The 14,864-nt window shown below is 34.2% G+C and overlaps 3 protein-coding genes across 11 annotated transcripts; 1 reads left to right on the top strand and 2 right to left on the bottom strand.

Annotated features, from left to right (window-relative positions):
- Window positions 1-736: 736 nt before the first annotated feature.
- LOC139877886 (dirigent protein 22-like) lies at window positions 737-1,404 on the bottom strand. Its single transcript, XM_071865285.1, has one exon. The coding sequence runs from the start codon at window positions 1,402-1,404 to the stop codon at window positions 841-843; it is 564 nt and encodes a 187-aa protein (XP_071721386.1). The 3' UTR covers window positions 737-840.
- A 1,888-nt stretch (window positions 1,405-3,292) lies between these two features.
- On the top strand, window positions 3,293-8,294 carry LOC139876969 (uncharacterized). Of its 8 annotated transcripts, none has more exons than XM_071864371.1 (6): window positions 3,293-3,401; window positions 4,311-4,410; window positions 4,651-4,748; window positions 7,236-7,321; window positions 7,454-7,575; window positions 7,679-8,294. In XM_071864371.1, the coding sequence occupies exons 3-6, from the start codon at window positions 4,655-4,657 to the stop codon at window positions 8,004-8,006; spliced, it is 630 nt and encodes a 209-aa protein (XP_071720472.1). In that variant the 5' UTR covers window positions 3,293-3,401; window positions 4,311-4,410; window positions 4,651-4,654; the 3' UTR covers window positions 8,007-8,294. The 8 variants fall into 8 exon arrangements, with proteins under 8 accessions (XP_071720472.1, XP_071720473.1, XP_071720476.1 ...); XM_071864372.1 differs by lacking the exon at window positions 3,293-3,401 and adding an exon at window positions 3,453-3,550; XM_071864375.1 differs by lacking the exon at window positions 3,293-3,401 and adding an exon at window positions 3,453-3,550 and having other exon boundaries at window positions 4,655-4,748.
- Window positions 8,295-9,131: 837 nt separating this feature from the next.
- LOC139876379 (uncharacterized) lies at window positions 9,132-11,626 on the bottom strand. Of its 2 annotated transcripts, none has more exons than XM_071863691.1 (2): window positions 9,441-11,626; window positions 9,132-9,238 (listed from the first exon to the last, which is right to left on the bottom strand). In XM_071863691.1, the coding sequence occupies exons 1-2, from the start codon at window positions 11,496-11,498 to the stop codon at window positions 9,182-9,184; spliced, it is 2,115 nt and encodes a 704-aa protein (XP_071719792.1). In that variant the 5' UTR covers window positions 11,499-11,626; the 3' UTR covers window positions 9,132-9,181. The 2 variants fall into 2 exon arrangements, with proteins under 2 accessions (XP_071719792.1, XP_071719791.1); XM_071863690.1 differs by having other exon boundaries at window positions 9,342-11,626.
- Window positions 11,627-14,864: the final 3,238 nt, after the last annotated feature.

Consider the following 14,864-nt stretch of genomic DNA (forward strand, 5'->3'; position numbering starts at 1 on the left):
CACACTTAATCTTTCATTTTCTTCGTGACTCGCCTTGCTCAAGAGTTTCTACGGGAATTATGGCATCGCTTCCGGCCACAAGTTCCCATAGATCTTAACCTTGAAGATAAGCCTCCATACACATCTTCCAATACTTGTAGCTGTTACCTACAAGTCTTTCTATGCCATTGATCATACCACCATTGTTACTATTTGTGCCTTCCATTTTTGATAGCAAGATAACTAACTTTGAACTTTGAGTAATTGCACACAAGTTTAACTTAGGATCAAACTTTAACCAAGTTTAAAACCAAGCTCTGATTAAATTGCTGTAAATGTGAAGGTAAGAAAAACAATATGAAATAAGATAGATTGCAAAAGAGAATGTGTATTGATTGAGTTGAAATGATACACCTTACCTATGCTTAAATACAAAAATGTAAGCCTAATAAACCAAAGTAATAAATGATAGATGTTAACCAACTTTATAAGAAAATCATGCAAAAGATATTGAAGATAACATAGCCTACAATGCATTAAATGAATAAGACAAACAAGAAAATCCGTAGTCAATTTTTGTAGGTGGGCAGTTGTTGGCTTTTAGTTTGCATCAATATTTTAACACTTTAATGGTGCAAGTATAACCTCTATTTTGAAACAATAGTTGTTACATCATATATAACTTAAATTAGCTACCAAGTACAAATACACGATTCCTTTAGTATATATAAATGTATAAAATGTAAACCGATCGTAATTGAGAAAAAAATCATAAACATGAATGCATATCACATGTGTACGTCAAACAGAACTTAAACACCAATAATTAAGACTAATGAACAAAAATCCAACAAGTTCCAATTAGTAATGTTTCACATATAAATTATACTCAACAATTGCATCTGATGTTTTAGGATCAAAGTAAACCGTATGAGCCAAAGCATAACCACTTGCATACCTAAACCGCCCACTTCCTCCAACAATCGGCATTTCTCGCACGTCGCTAAAAACCGGATTTCTCCCGAGCACACTAATACTACTCCCATTAAACTCCCCATAACTAAACTCATAATTCACCACCATAAGCAATGCTGCTTCATTCTTTGCTGCAAATGCATACATTCCTTGTGCCTTTCCAACCATTTTTGACGACACATTTTGGCCTTCGGTTAATGCATTATCCATCATATACGTGTCACCAAAGAGACTAGAATCTTGGGTTCCTGCAATCTTGATAGCTGATGGATTTTTACCACTATGGATGTCATGGAAGAAAAAGTGAAAGTGTGTTGTTTTCTCCATTCGTTTCATCGATATGGCTTCCGAAACCTCTTCATAGAAAACTCCATTAGATTGATAAAAAATAGATGAAGAGAGTATTAAGTAGAATGTGATTGTAACTGTGTTTTTGAGATGAGAAGACATTGTTTTTTGATGTTGAGTGAGTTTGTAAGTTGGAGTTCTAAATGTACTTATAGGGTGTGTCGGATTTACAAATTGGTTAGTTGCCTTTTCCCTGCTTCTTGATCACTTACAAATTAGTATTCTCTACGTCTTAATTAAAATCTAATCAAATAAAAAAATATAACTTAAGAAGTTTTTGAAATATAAAGATTTTTTTTTTTTTTTGAAATTACGTGTTTTTTAAGAATAAATAAATTTGGGATGGAGAAAAATTTATAATTGGTTCAAAATGATGTTCGCTTTTTTATAAGAAAAAAAAGGAAAAGAGAGAAAGACCATTTAGTGCAACGATGATGTTGACAATAGTGTGGTCCTTGCTTTGGATTTAAATGTTAAGTAAAGAGTTTTAAGCAACCAAATATTAAATAGGAAAAAGTTTTTTAAAAACGTATATTGACATTGAGTCCCAATTAACCAGAACGTGGTAGTACCAGAAGACCTTTAATCTCTTCTATTAACTTGGGTATTCAACCTTTTCTGAAAAGATTAATCCTAGATGACTACCCGCTATGTGAGCAGTCCGGAGTCATTAGAGTTGAACCTCTATGGTCATAAGAGAGAATAACCGTGTAGTTTCACGGAATCCAACCCTTGATCTCCACATTGAAAGGCCATAGTCTTACCACGTCAACACCAGTACCCTCATGGTTAAAAGACCTTTAGTTTAGCAGTACTAATATCACTCATTAGTTTTGAGTTTACCGGTTCAAGTTTTCATGTAGACTATTTATGATGTGTGTGTTTTTCGTTTTTTTTCTTTTTTTCTTTTTTTAAAAAAAAAATAGTTAAAAGGTTCATAGAATAATGTGATTTACTATGATCATATTTTAGGGGTGTACACATAAATAGTGGTAAATATTCATGAAATAAGCCGTTGAAGCTGCGTATATACAAGTAGAAATATTTTTTATTAGCGAATATCTAAAGATAATAAATGTTATATATTACTCCGACCTGTTATCACGAGAAACACTTAGTACCCAATACAAAAAACTTGTGCTGACTAAGAAACCATAACACGAAGTTGTTTAGAAGACATAGCATGATGTTTAGAAGACATAACACGATACTATCTAGAAGACATAGCATGAAAAACACTTGGTCACTCATTGAAATTTTGAGCTGACCAAGTCATAATAGTTAGGAATGAAAAAACCATTTTTGAATCCGAGTAGTCTATCACTTAATGAGCGTACACTACGTACCTTCTAATCCATTTCAAATGAAGATCAAATCCTTATAAATTACACTAAATTGCTCACATATTAATCTTAACTAATTTACAAGGAAAACTATCATCTTAGGCATATATGAGTGTGTTTGAATGAAACTAACTGGAGCTGGAGCTGGAGCTGGAGCTTATGTGCTAGAGCTGGAGCGGGAGCCTATGTACTATATCTGGAGTCGGAACTTATTTTTAAAGCTAGTAGCTGGAGCTTATTATTTTCTATAAGTGTTTGGTAAACTAGTTGGAGCTTATTTTCTAGTTTATAAGATCTACTTTTTTCATAAGCTACTATAAGTAGCGTATATTTTAAGAGCTTATAATTTTTATAAGTTTTACTTTTTTGTCTACCAAACGAAACTTATGAATTGAAACTTATCAAAATCATAATCTCAAACTCCTGTAAGATCTGATAAGCTCTAGCAACACCCATAGGCTAAAAACTGTCTCTATGTATATTAATTAATTGGCCAAGGCCACACACTTTAATCCACAGTCTATAAACAAACGGAGCCCACTTGAATTTAATAGGCCCATTATCAACTCGGCCCTAATCATCAATCGGATTCATTCTTTTAATTTCTTAAACCCACTAGAAAAGAAAAGAAAGATCCAAATTCCATTCAATCGCTTTTGATTTTTGTAGCACGTCTTCACATAATAATCGGTCTTCACATAAGAAAAGAAGAGTGGTTCAGATTACCTGATTTACGTCACCACATAATAATCGGTGGTATGTATATTAATTACTAATTCTTATATTTATTTATTTATTATGCATCTGTATGTACTGTATTTCTTCAAATTATTATGCTTATATACGAACTAGTTCAACCTCTAATTACACGGATTGATGATCAAGAAACGTTCAATCACTTAGTGGTAAACGAATTGATAGGAAAGAATTTGAATTTAGTTGCTTTTTAGTGAAACAACTGATATTAATTTATTTGTTTTAGTCGATTGTTGAAATTAAGATCGTTTAGGAGTTTAAACTTATTAGTGTTTCTTGGAATACATTATACCTGTTCGATGAAATGCCTTAGCGATATGAATTGCGTTACAATTGTTTCTAAAGTGATGGTTTGAACCCCATGTAATAATATTCTTTCACTTGTATGTATAACATAACCTTGATAACTACTTTGACCAGAGAAACATGAACAAATTTACACCAACCAACCCTATACAGCTTGCTGACTCGCATCCATTTAGGCATGTAATTATACATCCGGTATGTGTTTCATGCTATATACATTTAGCTCCAATTAATACAATTAAATTGAACTATAAGTTGTATGAAATCGAACAACGAATACCCAAATAACATAGGCTATTTTTTCATTATTTACCTAGTGCAGTCACATTGTTTCCTTACGTATCCCTGGAAACATATTTAGTGACTACCCTATTGTGGATTGAATGGGGAATAGCTGAACTTTAATTAATTCTCAACTTCAATTATGTAACCGGTTTTGTTTGGACGTTTGTGAGTGCTGCAATTACAATATGAAAAGGTGATGACTGGATTAGTAATAAAAAACACTCATAATTGTTTTTGTTTACTGTAAGAGTATTTTATTAAAAGAACATTGTAATTGGCTAGGTTCTACACCTTCTTAACCCTTAATTTTTGGTTTAGAGATTTTTATATTCCAAAGTTCTAAAGACTGCGACAGTCCCTGCTCTGCTGCAATTCTTGATTGTTGTGCCTCAACCCCGTTTCCCTTCTTCCTACTGAGGTAATCAACCACTGTCGTTTGCTTTATAATTCTTCGCTTACTATTGCAATTAATCTAATACTTAACAATTATAAATACAGCCAAGACCTATGAATTTTGTTTGTTTCGTATATACTCCGTATTTAACATACAATAAAGCCAAGTGGTACTATGCTAAATAACTTATATGTAGTGTAAACGATTTATGTCAGTTGCGTGCAGTCTATGCTAAATAACTTATTTGTAGTGTTTTCACTTTAGGTAGATGGAGAGAAGTCTTACTGATGAACTTTACTCAGAGATCTTGAAACCGAAAGGTGGACCGTCGGTTCCTGATACCACGCATTCTGGCTTACTAGGTACAAGCTCGCGTTTTCTTTGTTTCTTATTAATGGTACTAGGATATACTTGGTTTCGGTAGTTTTTAAGATAGAAAGTAATATAACTTGATCAGAATATTGTTTCCACAACCTACTCAAGAGATCCTTTTTGTAAAGGCCTCTTTTGAACCCATCTCATTGGATATTTTTCTTTGTTGATAGAGTTTATATAGTTTTTTATTAAGATTTATTCATTTTATGTTTAATATATGTTTATGTTGGTCGTCTTGTGGAAGGGTCACATTGGATCCTAAGAATCCGGAGTTTGGTTATTCGTCGATACAACCCTTTTTGTGAATATTACCTTCCTTGGATACGTCTAAAGATAACTACATGGAGGCTTATTAACATTGTGTCTAATGTGAAATTTACTCATATGTCTAGAGTGCAATATAAACTACGGGGTCATAATAAGATTTTGTGACTTGGCTAGGTATATAGTATATAAGGAGTAAGCAGTATTATATGCAATTTTCACTTCTTAATTTTTTTTAATTATTTAATTTTTTTTAAAACCAAATTCACTTCTTAATTAATATGCTAAATGAAAGTTGTTTAAATATCTATCCATTTAAATTATCCAATTATATGTGTTTGCGACAACATAAAAGATGCTATGTTTATGTTGTCCAAATGTCCAATTGTATAACTTGTAAAATGTGAATGTACAAAAAGATTGAGAATTTGATATTGAAAAAGTTGCAATATATAAACAAAGGATGTATTACAATTTAACTAATAAAAGTGAAATCTAAAGTCTACCATATTACAAGTCAGTTTCCTGGTGTGTCTATTAAGTCAAAATCATAAAGTATACTCCGTATAAGCATAGTTATACAATAGAGAATTGGGTATATTTCATAAAAAGGTAACCTATTTTGCCTGTTTTCCTATTCCAGGTAATCTATTTCATTCGGATATATAAAAAAAGAAAAAAGGAGTCTTTTTTTCAAAAGTTAATCAAAAAGAGGGGTGTCGTTAACTTTTGTTAATTTTCTCAGTTAAGTGTCAACTTCGCATAATCTGCCACCATTCAATAGGCTTGACTTTATAGCTTCTTGCTTGAGCTGAGCACGTAAGCCAAGCCTTCACTTACTTATTCGTAGACTTTTCTGGAATCTCCATCTCCTCGTCACACTTGTCAATCCGCCTTTCAAGAATATTTGAATAATAGATCCCTCCATAAAGAAAACCGATGGAACAACCACATCACCCTAATCATGAGGAAAATGCGCTATGTTATAATATCGCCCAAAGAGCTTCGGCTTTAGCTTTTGCAAAGCTTCTTTTCCCTTTCCTTTTTGCACAACCTCTTCTGTTACCGAGTCTAATCACGAGAGTCTAAACTTTGTTGCACTGGTCCGAGTTCGCCTGCCTTCTACTTAATAGGTATGATGGGTGAACCGAACCGAGCCCTTATTTGATTAGACGGAGCTTCGTTGGCTGGAATAAAAGCACAATAAGTTGCTTTACAAAAGGAGTCCTTAGTATGTGTCAAAACCGTTATAGTACTACTACACCCAAGTCTCGTACTCGAACTGGCAAAAACGGCCCAGCAAGTCCTTTATCGATCAACATTTTCAACTCGTGATTTCGAGGCACGTTTTCGACGCGCGATTCCGACATGCGTTTTCGACGCGCGTTTTTTGAGGCGCGTTTTTACCCGAGTTTTCGACCAGCGTTCTGGAGGCGCGTTTTCAACTCGCGATTTTGAGGCGCGTTTTCAAGGGGCGTTTTTCGGCGCCCGTTTTCGACAACACGCCTCGAAATCGCGCATCCAGAATGCTGGTCGAAAACTCGGGTAAAAATCGTGCCTTAAGAACGCGCCTCCAGAACGCTGGTCGAAAATCATTTATATTTATATTTTACTTTCTTAAGTTTTAAACACATGCTATTGTAAAAGTACATCGTATGAAAATAACAACCCTGTTGTAGTTGTCCTTCAGAATGGAAATAGTCTCTTTGATTTCATTGATAAATAAGATATATGCAGTTTTTTCAAGCTACTTTATTCGCTTCCCTAACATTTGTTGGAACCTTATATCTATGGAAAAACCCTTTTACAAAAAGGGAATGAAAACTAAACAAACTCTTAGATTATTTATTTTCTCTCTAACTTAAAACTTAATGCTTAAACTATTTTTGTTTTTGGAATATTGCAGACTTACTGAATAATATTTAATACCAGATTATCTGTAGTGTGATATATAGCAACTATATTAGGCTTTTAGCTATTTGTTATACTATTGCAGTTGAAATTTGATGTCATCTACTTGTTTTATACAGAGTAAATTTTAACAGGATATGGAATCTTATTATTTTAGATGTTAAAAGTTAGTATAATAATAGTTAACAAAATTAAGTAAACTGTAACTACTTTATCTTGCAACCTCATATGATATGATTACATCATTTACATATATACTTAATGTGGCACTTGTTACCCATTATTATATTTTATTTTAGATGTTGAGGACGAACAGTGGTGTGATGAAGAATCATCGTCTGATGCAGGCAGGGAATGGCAAAGAAGAAAAGACCAATTCCATGCGGTATCCTCAATACATACACAATCTACATGTATACTGGTGTATTTTATATATATATATATATATATATATATATATATATATATATATATATATATATATATATATATATATTAACTCTTAATTTTTGAATAGATTGGATACCGCGATGGCATAATAGCAGGGAAAGAAGCTTCAGCTCAAGAAGGGTTTAATGTTGGATTTAAGGAATCTGTAGCTGTTGGACTTAATTTGGGTCTCGTTAGAGGTGTTACAGGGTATGTTATTTTTCCTTTATTTATTAGTTAACTAAAATTTGATAATCAGATTTCATTGTTTTAAACATTTTGTTTCTGTTTTGGTGTTTGTGACTTTGTCCAGTGCTCTGAATTGTCTTCCTGATGAATTAAGAGAGAAGATTATTGAATCTCAAGAAACAAGAGACAAGTTCCATGACTTGTATGAATCTGTGAATCATTTATCAACAAACGATGCATTAAAGTTGTTCAATGATATTCTGTCCAATAAAAATGTCAAACAAGGTGATAAGTTAGCTCTTGAAGAACAAATTTTGAATGGCAGTGTTTTAAATGATTACTACAGACGACTTGAGTCTCTCATAATGGAGTCCTCTGCAATTGTGGTCCAATTAAAGGATAATAAAACAATCAATGTCTCATCAACAAGCCAAGATTCGTCTCTTGAATGAGGTTTGTTGCGTTACCATTATACTGCAGGGCTCAGGTTAACAAGATGAGTTCAAATCCTATATTTTTTAGGCGAAACAAATTGTTCTGTTACTATTCAGTATCTTATTAATAGTGTGAGATTACTTCTTTGTTGATATTTGGTACCATCTCTTGTGTCCGAATACATGATTTGGCTCCAAATTGATACTTATGGGTTATATCATCATATATACTTTTTATTTGTCGTATTATAATTTATTTTTGGAAACGAACCTTATATGCGATATAGTGCTGATTTCCTTCTTCTGTACACCTTTTGTTTATCTGTTAATAAATATAAATACTTCCTCTGGGTATTCTCTATAAGTCAATGATTCTATCTGATAAGAACAATAAGTTTGCTGATGAAATCCCCTTAATTTTGATATTGTAGTGTTTGTCTAACTAACTTTAATTACAACATAGCCATTGAATCCTAATCACCAAGTAATATTGTTTTATAAACATGCAGGTTAATCGCGTAATGAAATTGTTTTGCATCCTTTTACCTGGAAAGTTTGTATAGATTACAATTTAGTTGTTAGGCTCACAACCGGTCTCTTTAATTAAGTTTCATGGTTAACAAGTAGATTAGATTATCTGATGCCAGCTTCAATGGTTTATGGCATGCACTCTTTTTGTTTAGCTAGATTCTGCTCAAGTGACTTTTGAGAGAATTAAAATTATAAAAATTATATACCAAAAGGTAGTTCCTTTTGAAGGATAGTTCTCCTGTACAATTATTATGTGATGCTGCACGGAATAATGTTCTTTTAACAAAACATTATAACAGCAGGAAGTTATTCGATTAGTTGTTTCACTTAATCTTGAATCCCATTCGATAAAGGCATGAACATTTCATTGTTTTGTTATTGTACTACCGTTAAATTATGCTTATGTAATCTGTGCTCTGCATCGATAAGACTTGTGAATTTGCTTGATTAAACACTACTAATAAAATCACACACTTGATAGATAATCTTCAGAGGCAAAAATGCCTCAACTAAAACACACACATAAATCAATAAGCCTTCTCTAGAGGAAGAAACTAGAGATACTAATAAGTTAATAGTGTTTTACATGAACTCAATGCCTGCTATTAGCCATTATTGCATCATAACATACTTTAATTTGAATTCTTCTGATAAATTATGATTCATATCCCATATTCGATAACATTTCCATCATCATCATATCGTTGCAGCTTCCCCACCTGCAAAATTCAGCCACTTGTTTTACTACAACATTTTGTTCATCTTTTGAGATCAGTAAACATAAAGCAACAAGGATATTTTAATATCTATTCGAATTAATACTAGGTAGCGGTGGTAACATCAGCTGCAAGCTTGCATGGGTCTTGCATTTGTGAAAGCTTTTGTAGTACGGGTTTGATCACATTTGGGAACCGGCATCACCTTTTCGAAAGCTTCAACGAGCAACGCAACTTTCTTCTTTCGTACTGGTGCAAGTGTTGTGACCGCTTGTTGCAAGGCATAGTCAACCATCCATTCCTCTGCGTTTTTCCTTTCATCCATATCCTGATGCTTTAAATCCACCGATTCAGCATCTGGATCTTCAACTTCTGGTAAGAAATTTGGTCCTCGTGGGTTGAACTCTCGTGAATCATCCATCTCCTGTTGGCGTTTCGTGCCTCCTCGTGTGGGCCCTCTGATGTTCGTTGCAAGATCCGGCTGCTCATCAACGAAATCGCTCTTTTGACATAAAGAACCTGCCTTTAAATCCGTTTCAAATCTTACTTCATCTGTGAGATTTGTTTGCTCTTTGTCTGAGCTGATTGCGGGTTCTTCATCAAGTTCTTTTAAATTATCGTCTTTGAAAACCACAAAGTAATTTGCGTTTAACTGCTCGCTGGGTACAATTTCTTGACTCTCAAAAGCGTCAAGATTTTGTGCTGCATCATCAACGTTACTCATGCCTTGTTCTTCCATAAATTCACTGACATCTTTGATCTTCATCGTAGTATCATCAACAAAACCTTTATATGTCTCAAAATTCTCTGTTTTTTCTCCATTAACAAATATAGAAATGTTAAATTGTATAAAATTGTAAATTATCGTGGTACGATTCTTCTCATTTCCATCTTCTGATTTCTCCGGGATGCCTTTTGACTCCTGCGAAGTTTCTTCTCGCCAATAATCAACGCTGCACGTGATATTCTCGTCTCCGGTAGAAAAATCCATGCTTTGAAGTTCATCCATTTTTTCATTTGCATTTGCATTTGCATCTGTCGATGACACTTCAAATTCATCATAGTTCATTAAATCTTGATCTTTAATTTTTCGATTAATCTTCGTTCGCTGATACGAACTGTCAGATTCTGAATCACCCTCTTCTTCCTCTGTCCAAGCTCCCGAACTCACACTTTCTTCATCGTACAACTCGTCAAGCTTACGGCACAACTTTTCAACGTACAACTCTTCAAGCTCACCGTGCAATTTCTCATCGGTCAACTCTTCAAGCTCACCCTGCAACTTCTCATCGTACAGCTCTTCAAACTCACTGTGCAACTTTTTATCACCCGTCTTCTGAATCTGCTCATCACAAACATCATCTTTAGATTTTTCGGAACAATATCCTTCTTCCCACTCGATATCAGAACACTCGAAATCTCGGCTACCATTAATTTCAATAAATAAATCTCCACATCCTCCTTCTTCTTCTTCTTCTTCTTCTTCTTCTTTGGTGACACGTGTCCTTTCTACATCTACTTCTTGTGCCATCTCTTTGATGTCGTTTGTCTTCACAACCGGTTTTGTCTGACGTGGTGATAAACACCCGAGCTTAAAACTCTTTTGTGTCTTAATAGCTTGTCTTTTCGCAGACAAAAAACACTTTAACGGTGGTACAGGAGCGGCATGATGACCGTTTAATGAACAATAAGTATACGGGCATATTTTCATGGCGGACGATCCTTCTAGCTGGGTCCCACCAGGATTGAGCTGAAGGTAATCTGGAAACTTTGATTCTTTTAGAGTTGATGAACATGTTGCTCTTTGGGCATCCAAATCTTCACATAATATTACTTTTTTGGAAGGCCTTATAGGTTTAAAACTAGGAGTTTTTGTTAAAGCCCTCATCTTTAAACTCGACGTGGTTCTTGATCCTTTATGTCCCGAATCTAAACCACCACCGTTTGTTTTCGAGCTTTTTGTACTAGTTGGAGTCTTGGTTGGTGATCGTTCTCTTCTTGCGTCGAAACAACTGGTGGACTTCATGTAATTTGGTGTCGAACGTGGTTCATCGTTATGGGAAACTTGTGTTTTTTTCTTTTTAAATGGTGGCAACGATCGTGATTCATCGGATCGTTTGATTTGTCTGGATTTCTTCATGATCTTGGTGAGTTTTTCATGTGTTTGTGGGGAAGATGGTCTAAGGTTCACCAATAAATGGGTATCTGATTTAAGGTGATGAGGTTTGATACCAAACTTGTTGGGAACCTTTCTTTGAACCATTTTCAAAGATATAGCATTAGCAGAAGCAAAAAGAAAAGTAGGCAGGTTGTGATGGTTTAGAGGAAATGTGTTTGTTTGGTGGTGTTTTGAGGGGATTTAGTGGACTATGGTCTTTTTGTTTGATAATGAAAAAGGTTACTGTATGATATAGTGATAGTGATTAATTAGAAAAAGAGATTTGAATATGTATGAGATGAGATAATAGATGATGGTGACTTCCACTATTGGGCGGTTGGCTTGATGGACCCATACTTTTTTTTGTCTAATTATTCAATTACAAAACTTCATTTTCAAACTAAAATGGAATAATCCACTCTAAATTAGCTTTAATCGTGATTATATAAAGATAAATTAGCCCTAAATTCGATCAAAACAACGTCATTAAGTGTATTGTGTGTGTGCTCGTGGGCATGTTATAAGGAAGATTGTTAGAGCGTACGATTATCTTTTGCTCTTAATAAGGTTACCAAAGTGATCGGGTTGATACTTTGAATGAAAAGGGAGATCTATGTTATGAAATTTATGTGTATGCTACTTTGTGTGGTTGTATATTTTCTGCAGAGATGAAAAAAATATGAAGGAATAGAGTGTGTGTGTATATTTTTTTTAAGGGTCATTTTTTTTTATTTTTTTGAACCGCAAAAATTTAAAAAATAAATAAATAAATAAATAAATAATGAATGTTGATTTAAGGGTTATTAGTTGAAGGAGGATATATTGATCATTATTTTAAGAAGAATTAATGTTGGAGATTTGGTATGAAGTGGTTGTATTGTGGTTAAAGAAGAGATATACGTGGTAGTAAACAATTTGGTTTCGTTATTTTTGGTATAGGATAGACCTCTAATAGTGCTATTGGAATATGATTTACTTTAAAACAAGTATAAATTAATAATTATAAAAAAAAAATAAATGGGCTTTAGACAAACTAAACAAACTTAAAAGAAACGGTCTCACTAACAAGTTGAAGACATGTTTACCTCGGCTACAAACCAAACTAAAGATATAACAAACATAACAAACCCATAGGATTCGTGGAGATGGGAGTTATCATTATCAAACAGGTTCTTCCATGTACTAATTGGTGCATGTTTATTCCACGCAAAATCAACATATTTATTTGGAGGTTGGGTTTAAATCGTCTTCCAACGAGACTAAATGATGTAGATACGGGTTGTCCAGGGATGGTAAGGTGTATGGATGGTATTCATGTTGGGCCACAAAGTTTAAAGTGGGCTAAAAGTGTTGGTCAGATAAAGGGAATTGGATGATAAGGATATGTGAAAAGGAAATGAATTAGAATCATCCTGCTGGTCACATGGGAATAATAGAGTTTGATCCGAATTCAACTTCAATTTATCTTTTACTTTGAATATATCTTTGTTTAAAGTTTATCCTACGAAAACAATTGTCAGTTGGTCATGAATTTTGATTTACGTTAATAAACACCTAAGCCGTGAAGGTTTATTGAACCGTGAAGGTTTGCTCCAATATTAAACCGAGAAGGTTTAATCACTATCCATTTTTATCATTGTTTAGCTCGGTCCTTTTACACTATTTGGTATCAGATTTCAGGCATGGCTAAACAAGATGAGTTCGAGAGATTGAATCGCAAGATTGAAGAGTTGGAAGACATGCAACATCTCTTGCGTAATATAGAGATGAAGCTTGAAAATCTTGAATTTTCAAGAAAGCCTCAACCGGATGACTTTGTTGATTCGGTTGATCAAGTTTTTAACATGAAGTACGTTTCTGAACTTTGTGTGGTTGAAGATACCGTCCCTATTTATGATACTGACGTTGAGGAAGAGGAAGACGAGTCACAAGAGTACGGGTTGGACATGCCAATCCGTCATGAGAGTGAAGATGAGACAGTTGATGTTCTTTTTTATGTGTTGGAGAAAATTAACAACACATACATGATTGACGTCCGAGATCATTAAAATATATCGGCCAATTTTAATATTGTTAATTTTTCACAATTTGTCGATGGTAGTGGCTACGATGTAGACTCGAGGACGAGTCTTTTCGAAGAAGGGGGAATGATGTAGATACGGGTTGTCCAGGTCCAATAACGATGGTAAGGTGCATGGATGGTATTAATGTTGGGCCACAAAGTTTAAAGTGGGCTAAAAGTGTTGGTCAGAGAAAGGAAATTGGATGATAAGGATATGTGAAAAGGAAATGGATAAGAATCATCTTGCTGGTCACGTGGGAATAAGAGAGTTTGATCCGAATTCAACTCCAAGTTATCATTTACTTTGAATATATCTTTGTTTAAAGTTTATCCTACGAAAACAATTGTAAGTTGATCATGAATTTTGATTTACGTTAATAAACACCTAAGCCGTGAAGGTTTATTGAACTGTGAAGGTTTGCTCAAATATTAAACCGAGAAGGTTTAATCACTATCCATTTTTATCATTGTCTAGCCCTGTCCTTTTACACTATTGATGATGCATATCCATATGATTTAGGTGGGCTAGCCCAACAATAGTAGTTATTTATTTTGGTGATGGGTTAAATGGACTGTTGGGTCAATCAATAAATGAACCTAAGTTATCAAGCTAAATGGGCTGAAGTAATAGTTGATATATTAAACTAAATGTGTAATACCCCGTCAAAATGAAACTATGACGTGCTGTATTACCAGAGGTCAAAGTTCAGTCTTCGTACTCTATATGCTTTAATCTTTAGTTTCCATGCTTGACCTCTAACATTTCTTCTATTGCGGAAGCATAGCTAAAGTAGATTACCTGAGAATAACATGCTAAAAATGTCAACACGAAGGTTGAGTAAATCATAGGTTTAGGTAGTATAAAGTGTAGAGTGTAGACCACAAGATTTGTTTGCATGTTTTGCCGGCATCTTTAAAAATATAAAAAGATTCTATAAGTTTGAGCAACCGGTATCTAAGCTTTAACGTTCATTTAGTACCCCTGTTGTTATGTACACCTAACCAAAATATACCACCTCAAATAGCATACGCCCGTTAAGTTTAGGTTAGTTTCTAACCCGGACGGACGGGGATGTCAAGCCCTATGGATCCATATACACCTATTCGCGCCCACCAGTTCTTAAACTGATAGCTACTAGTTACCAAAGCTAAAGGATTTTCGGTTATAACTCAGCATAGAATGTAAGTTTAGTATGTCTACTTGTAAAACAGAAAAAGACATGTATTCTCAACCCGGAAACAGTTTATAAAATAGTTAAAAAGTTGGGGCTATGACTCACCTTATGAGTACAGTAACGGTGTGATAGCAGCGGCAGTCCAAAGTTTTCAACCTATCATCATTAGGTTTAAGTTAGTTGGATCATCATGGTCATCATCATCATCATCATTATAGTTATGTGTTTGACATA

The sequence above is a fragment of the Rutidosis leptorrhynchoides genome, chromosome 11, assembly GCF_046630445.1.
Source record: "Rutidosis leptorrhynchoides isolate AG116_Rl617_1_P2 chromosome 11, CSIRO_AGI_Rlap_v1, whole genome shotgun sequence".
In the NCBI taxonomy this organism is placed as follows: domain Eukaryota; kingdom Viridiplantae; phylum Streptophyta; class Magnoliopsida; order Asterales; family Asteraceae; genus Rutidosis; species Rutidosis leptorrhynchoides.

Bases quoted from the DNA above. Each gene is read 5' to 3' on its own strand.
- LOC139877886 (XM_071865285.1), bottom strand. From the start codon at position 1,404: ATGTCTTCTCATCTCAAAAACACAGTTACAATCACATTCTACTTAATA.
- LOC139876969 (XM_071864371.1), top strand. From the start codon at position 4,655: ATGGAGAGAAGTCTTACTGATGAACTTTACTCAGAGATCTTGAAACCG. The intron at 4,749-7,235 runs GTACAAGCTCGC...ATTTTATTTTAG, and splicing joins CACGCATTCTGGCTTACTAG to ATGTTGAGGACGAACAGTGG. The intron at 7,576-7,678 runs GTATGTTATTTT...GACTTTGTCCAG, and splicing joins CTCGTTAGAGGTGTTACAGG to TGCTCTGAATTGTCTTCCTG.
- LOC139876379 (XM_071863690.1), bottom strand. From the start codon at position 11,498: ATGGTTCAAAGAAAGGTTCCCAACAAGTTTGGTATCAAACCTCATCAC.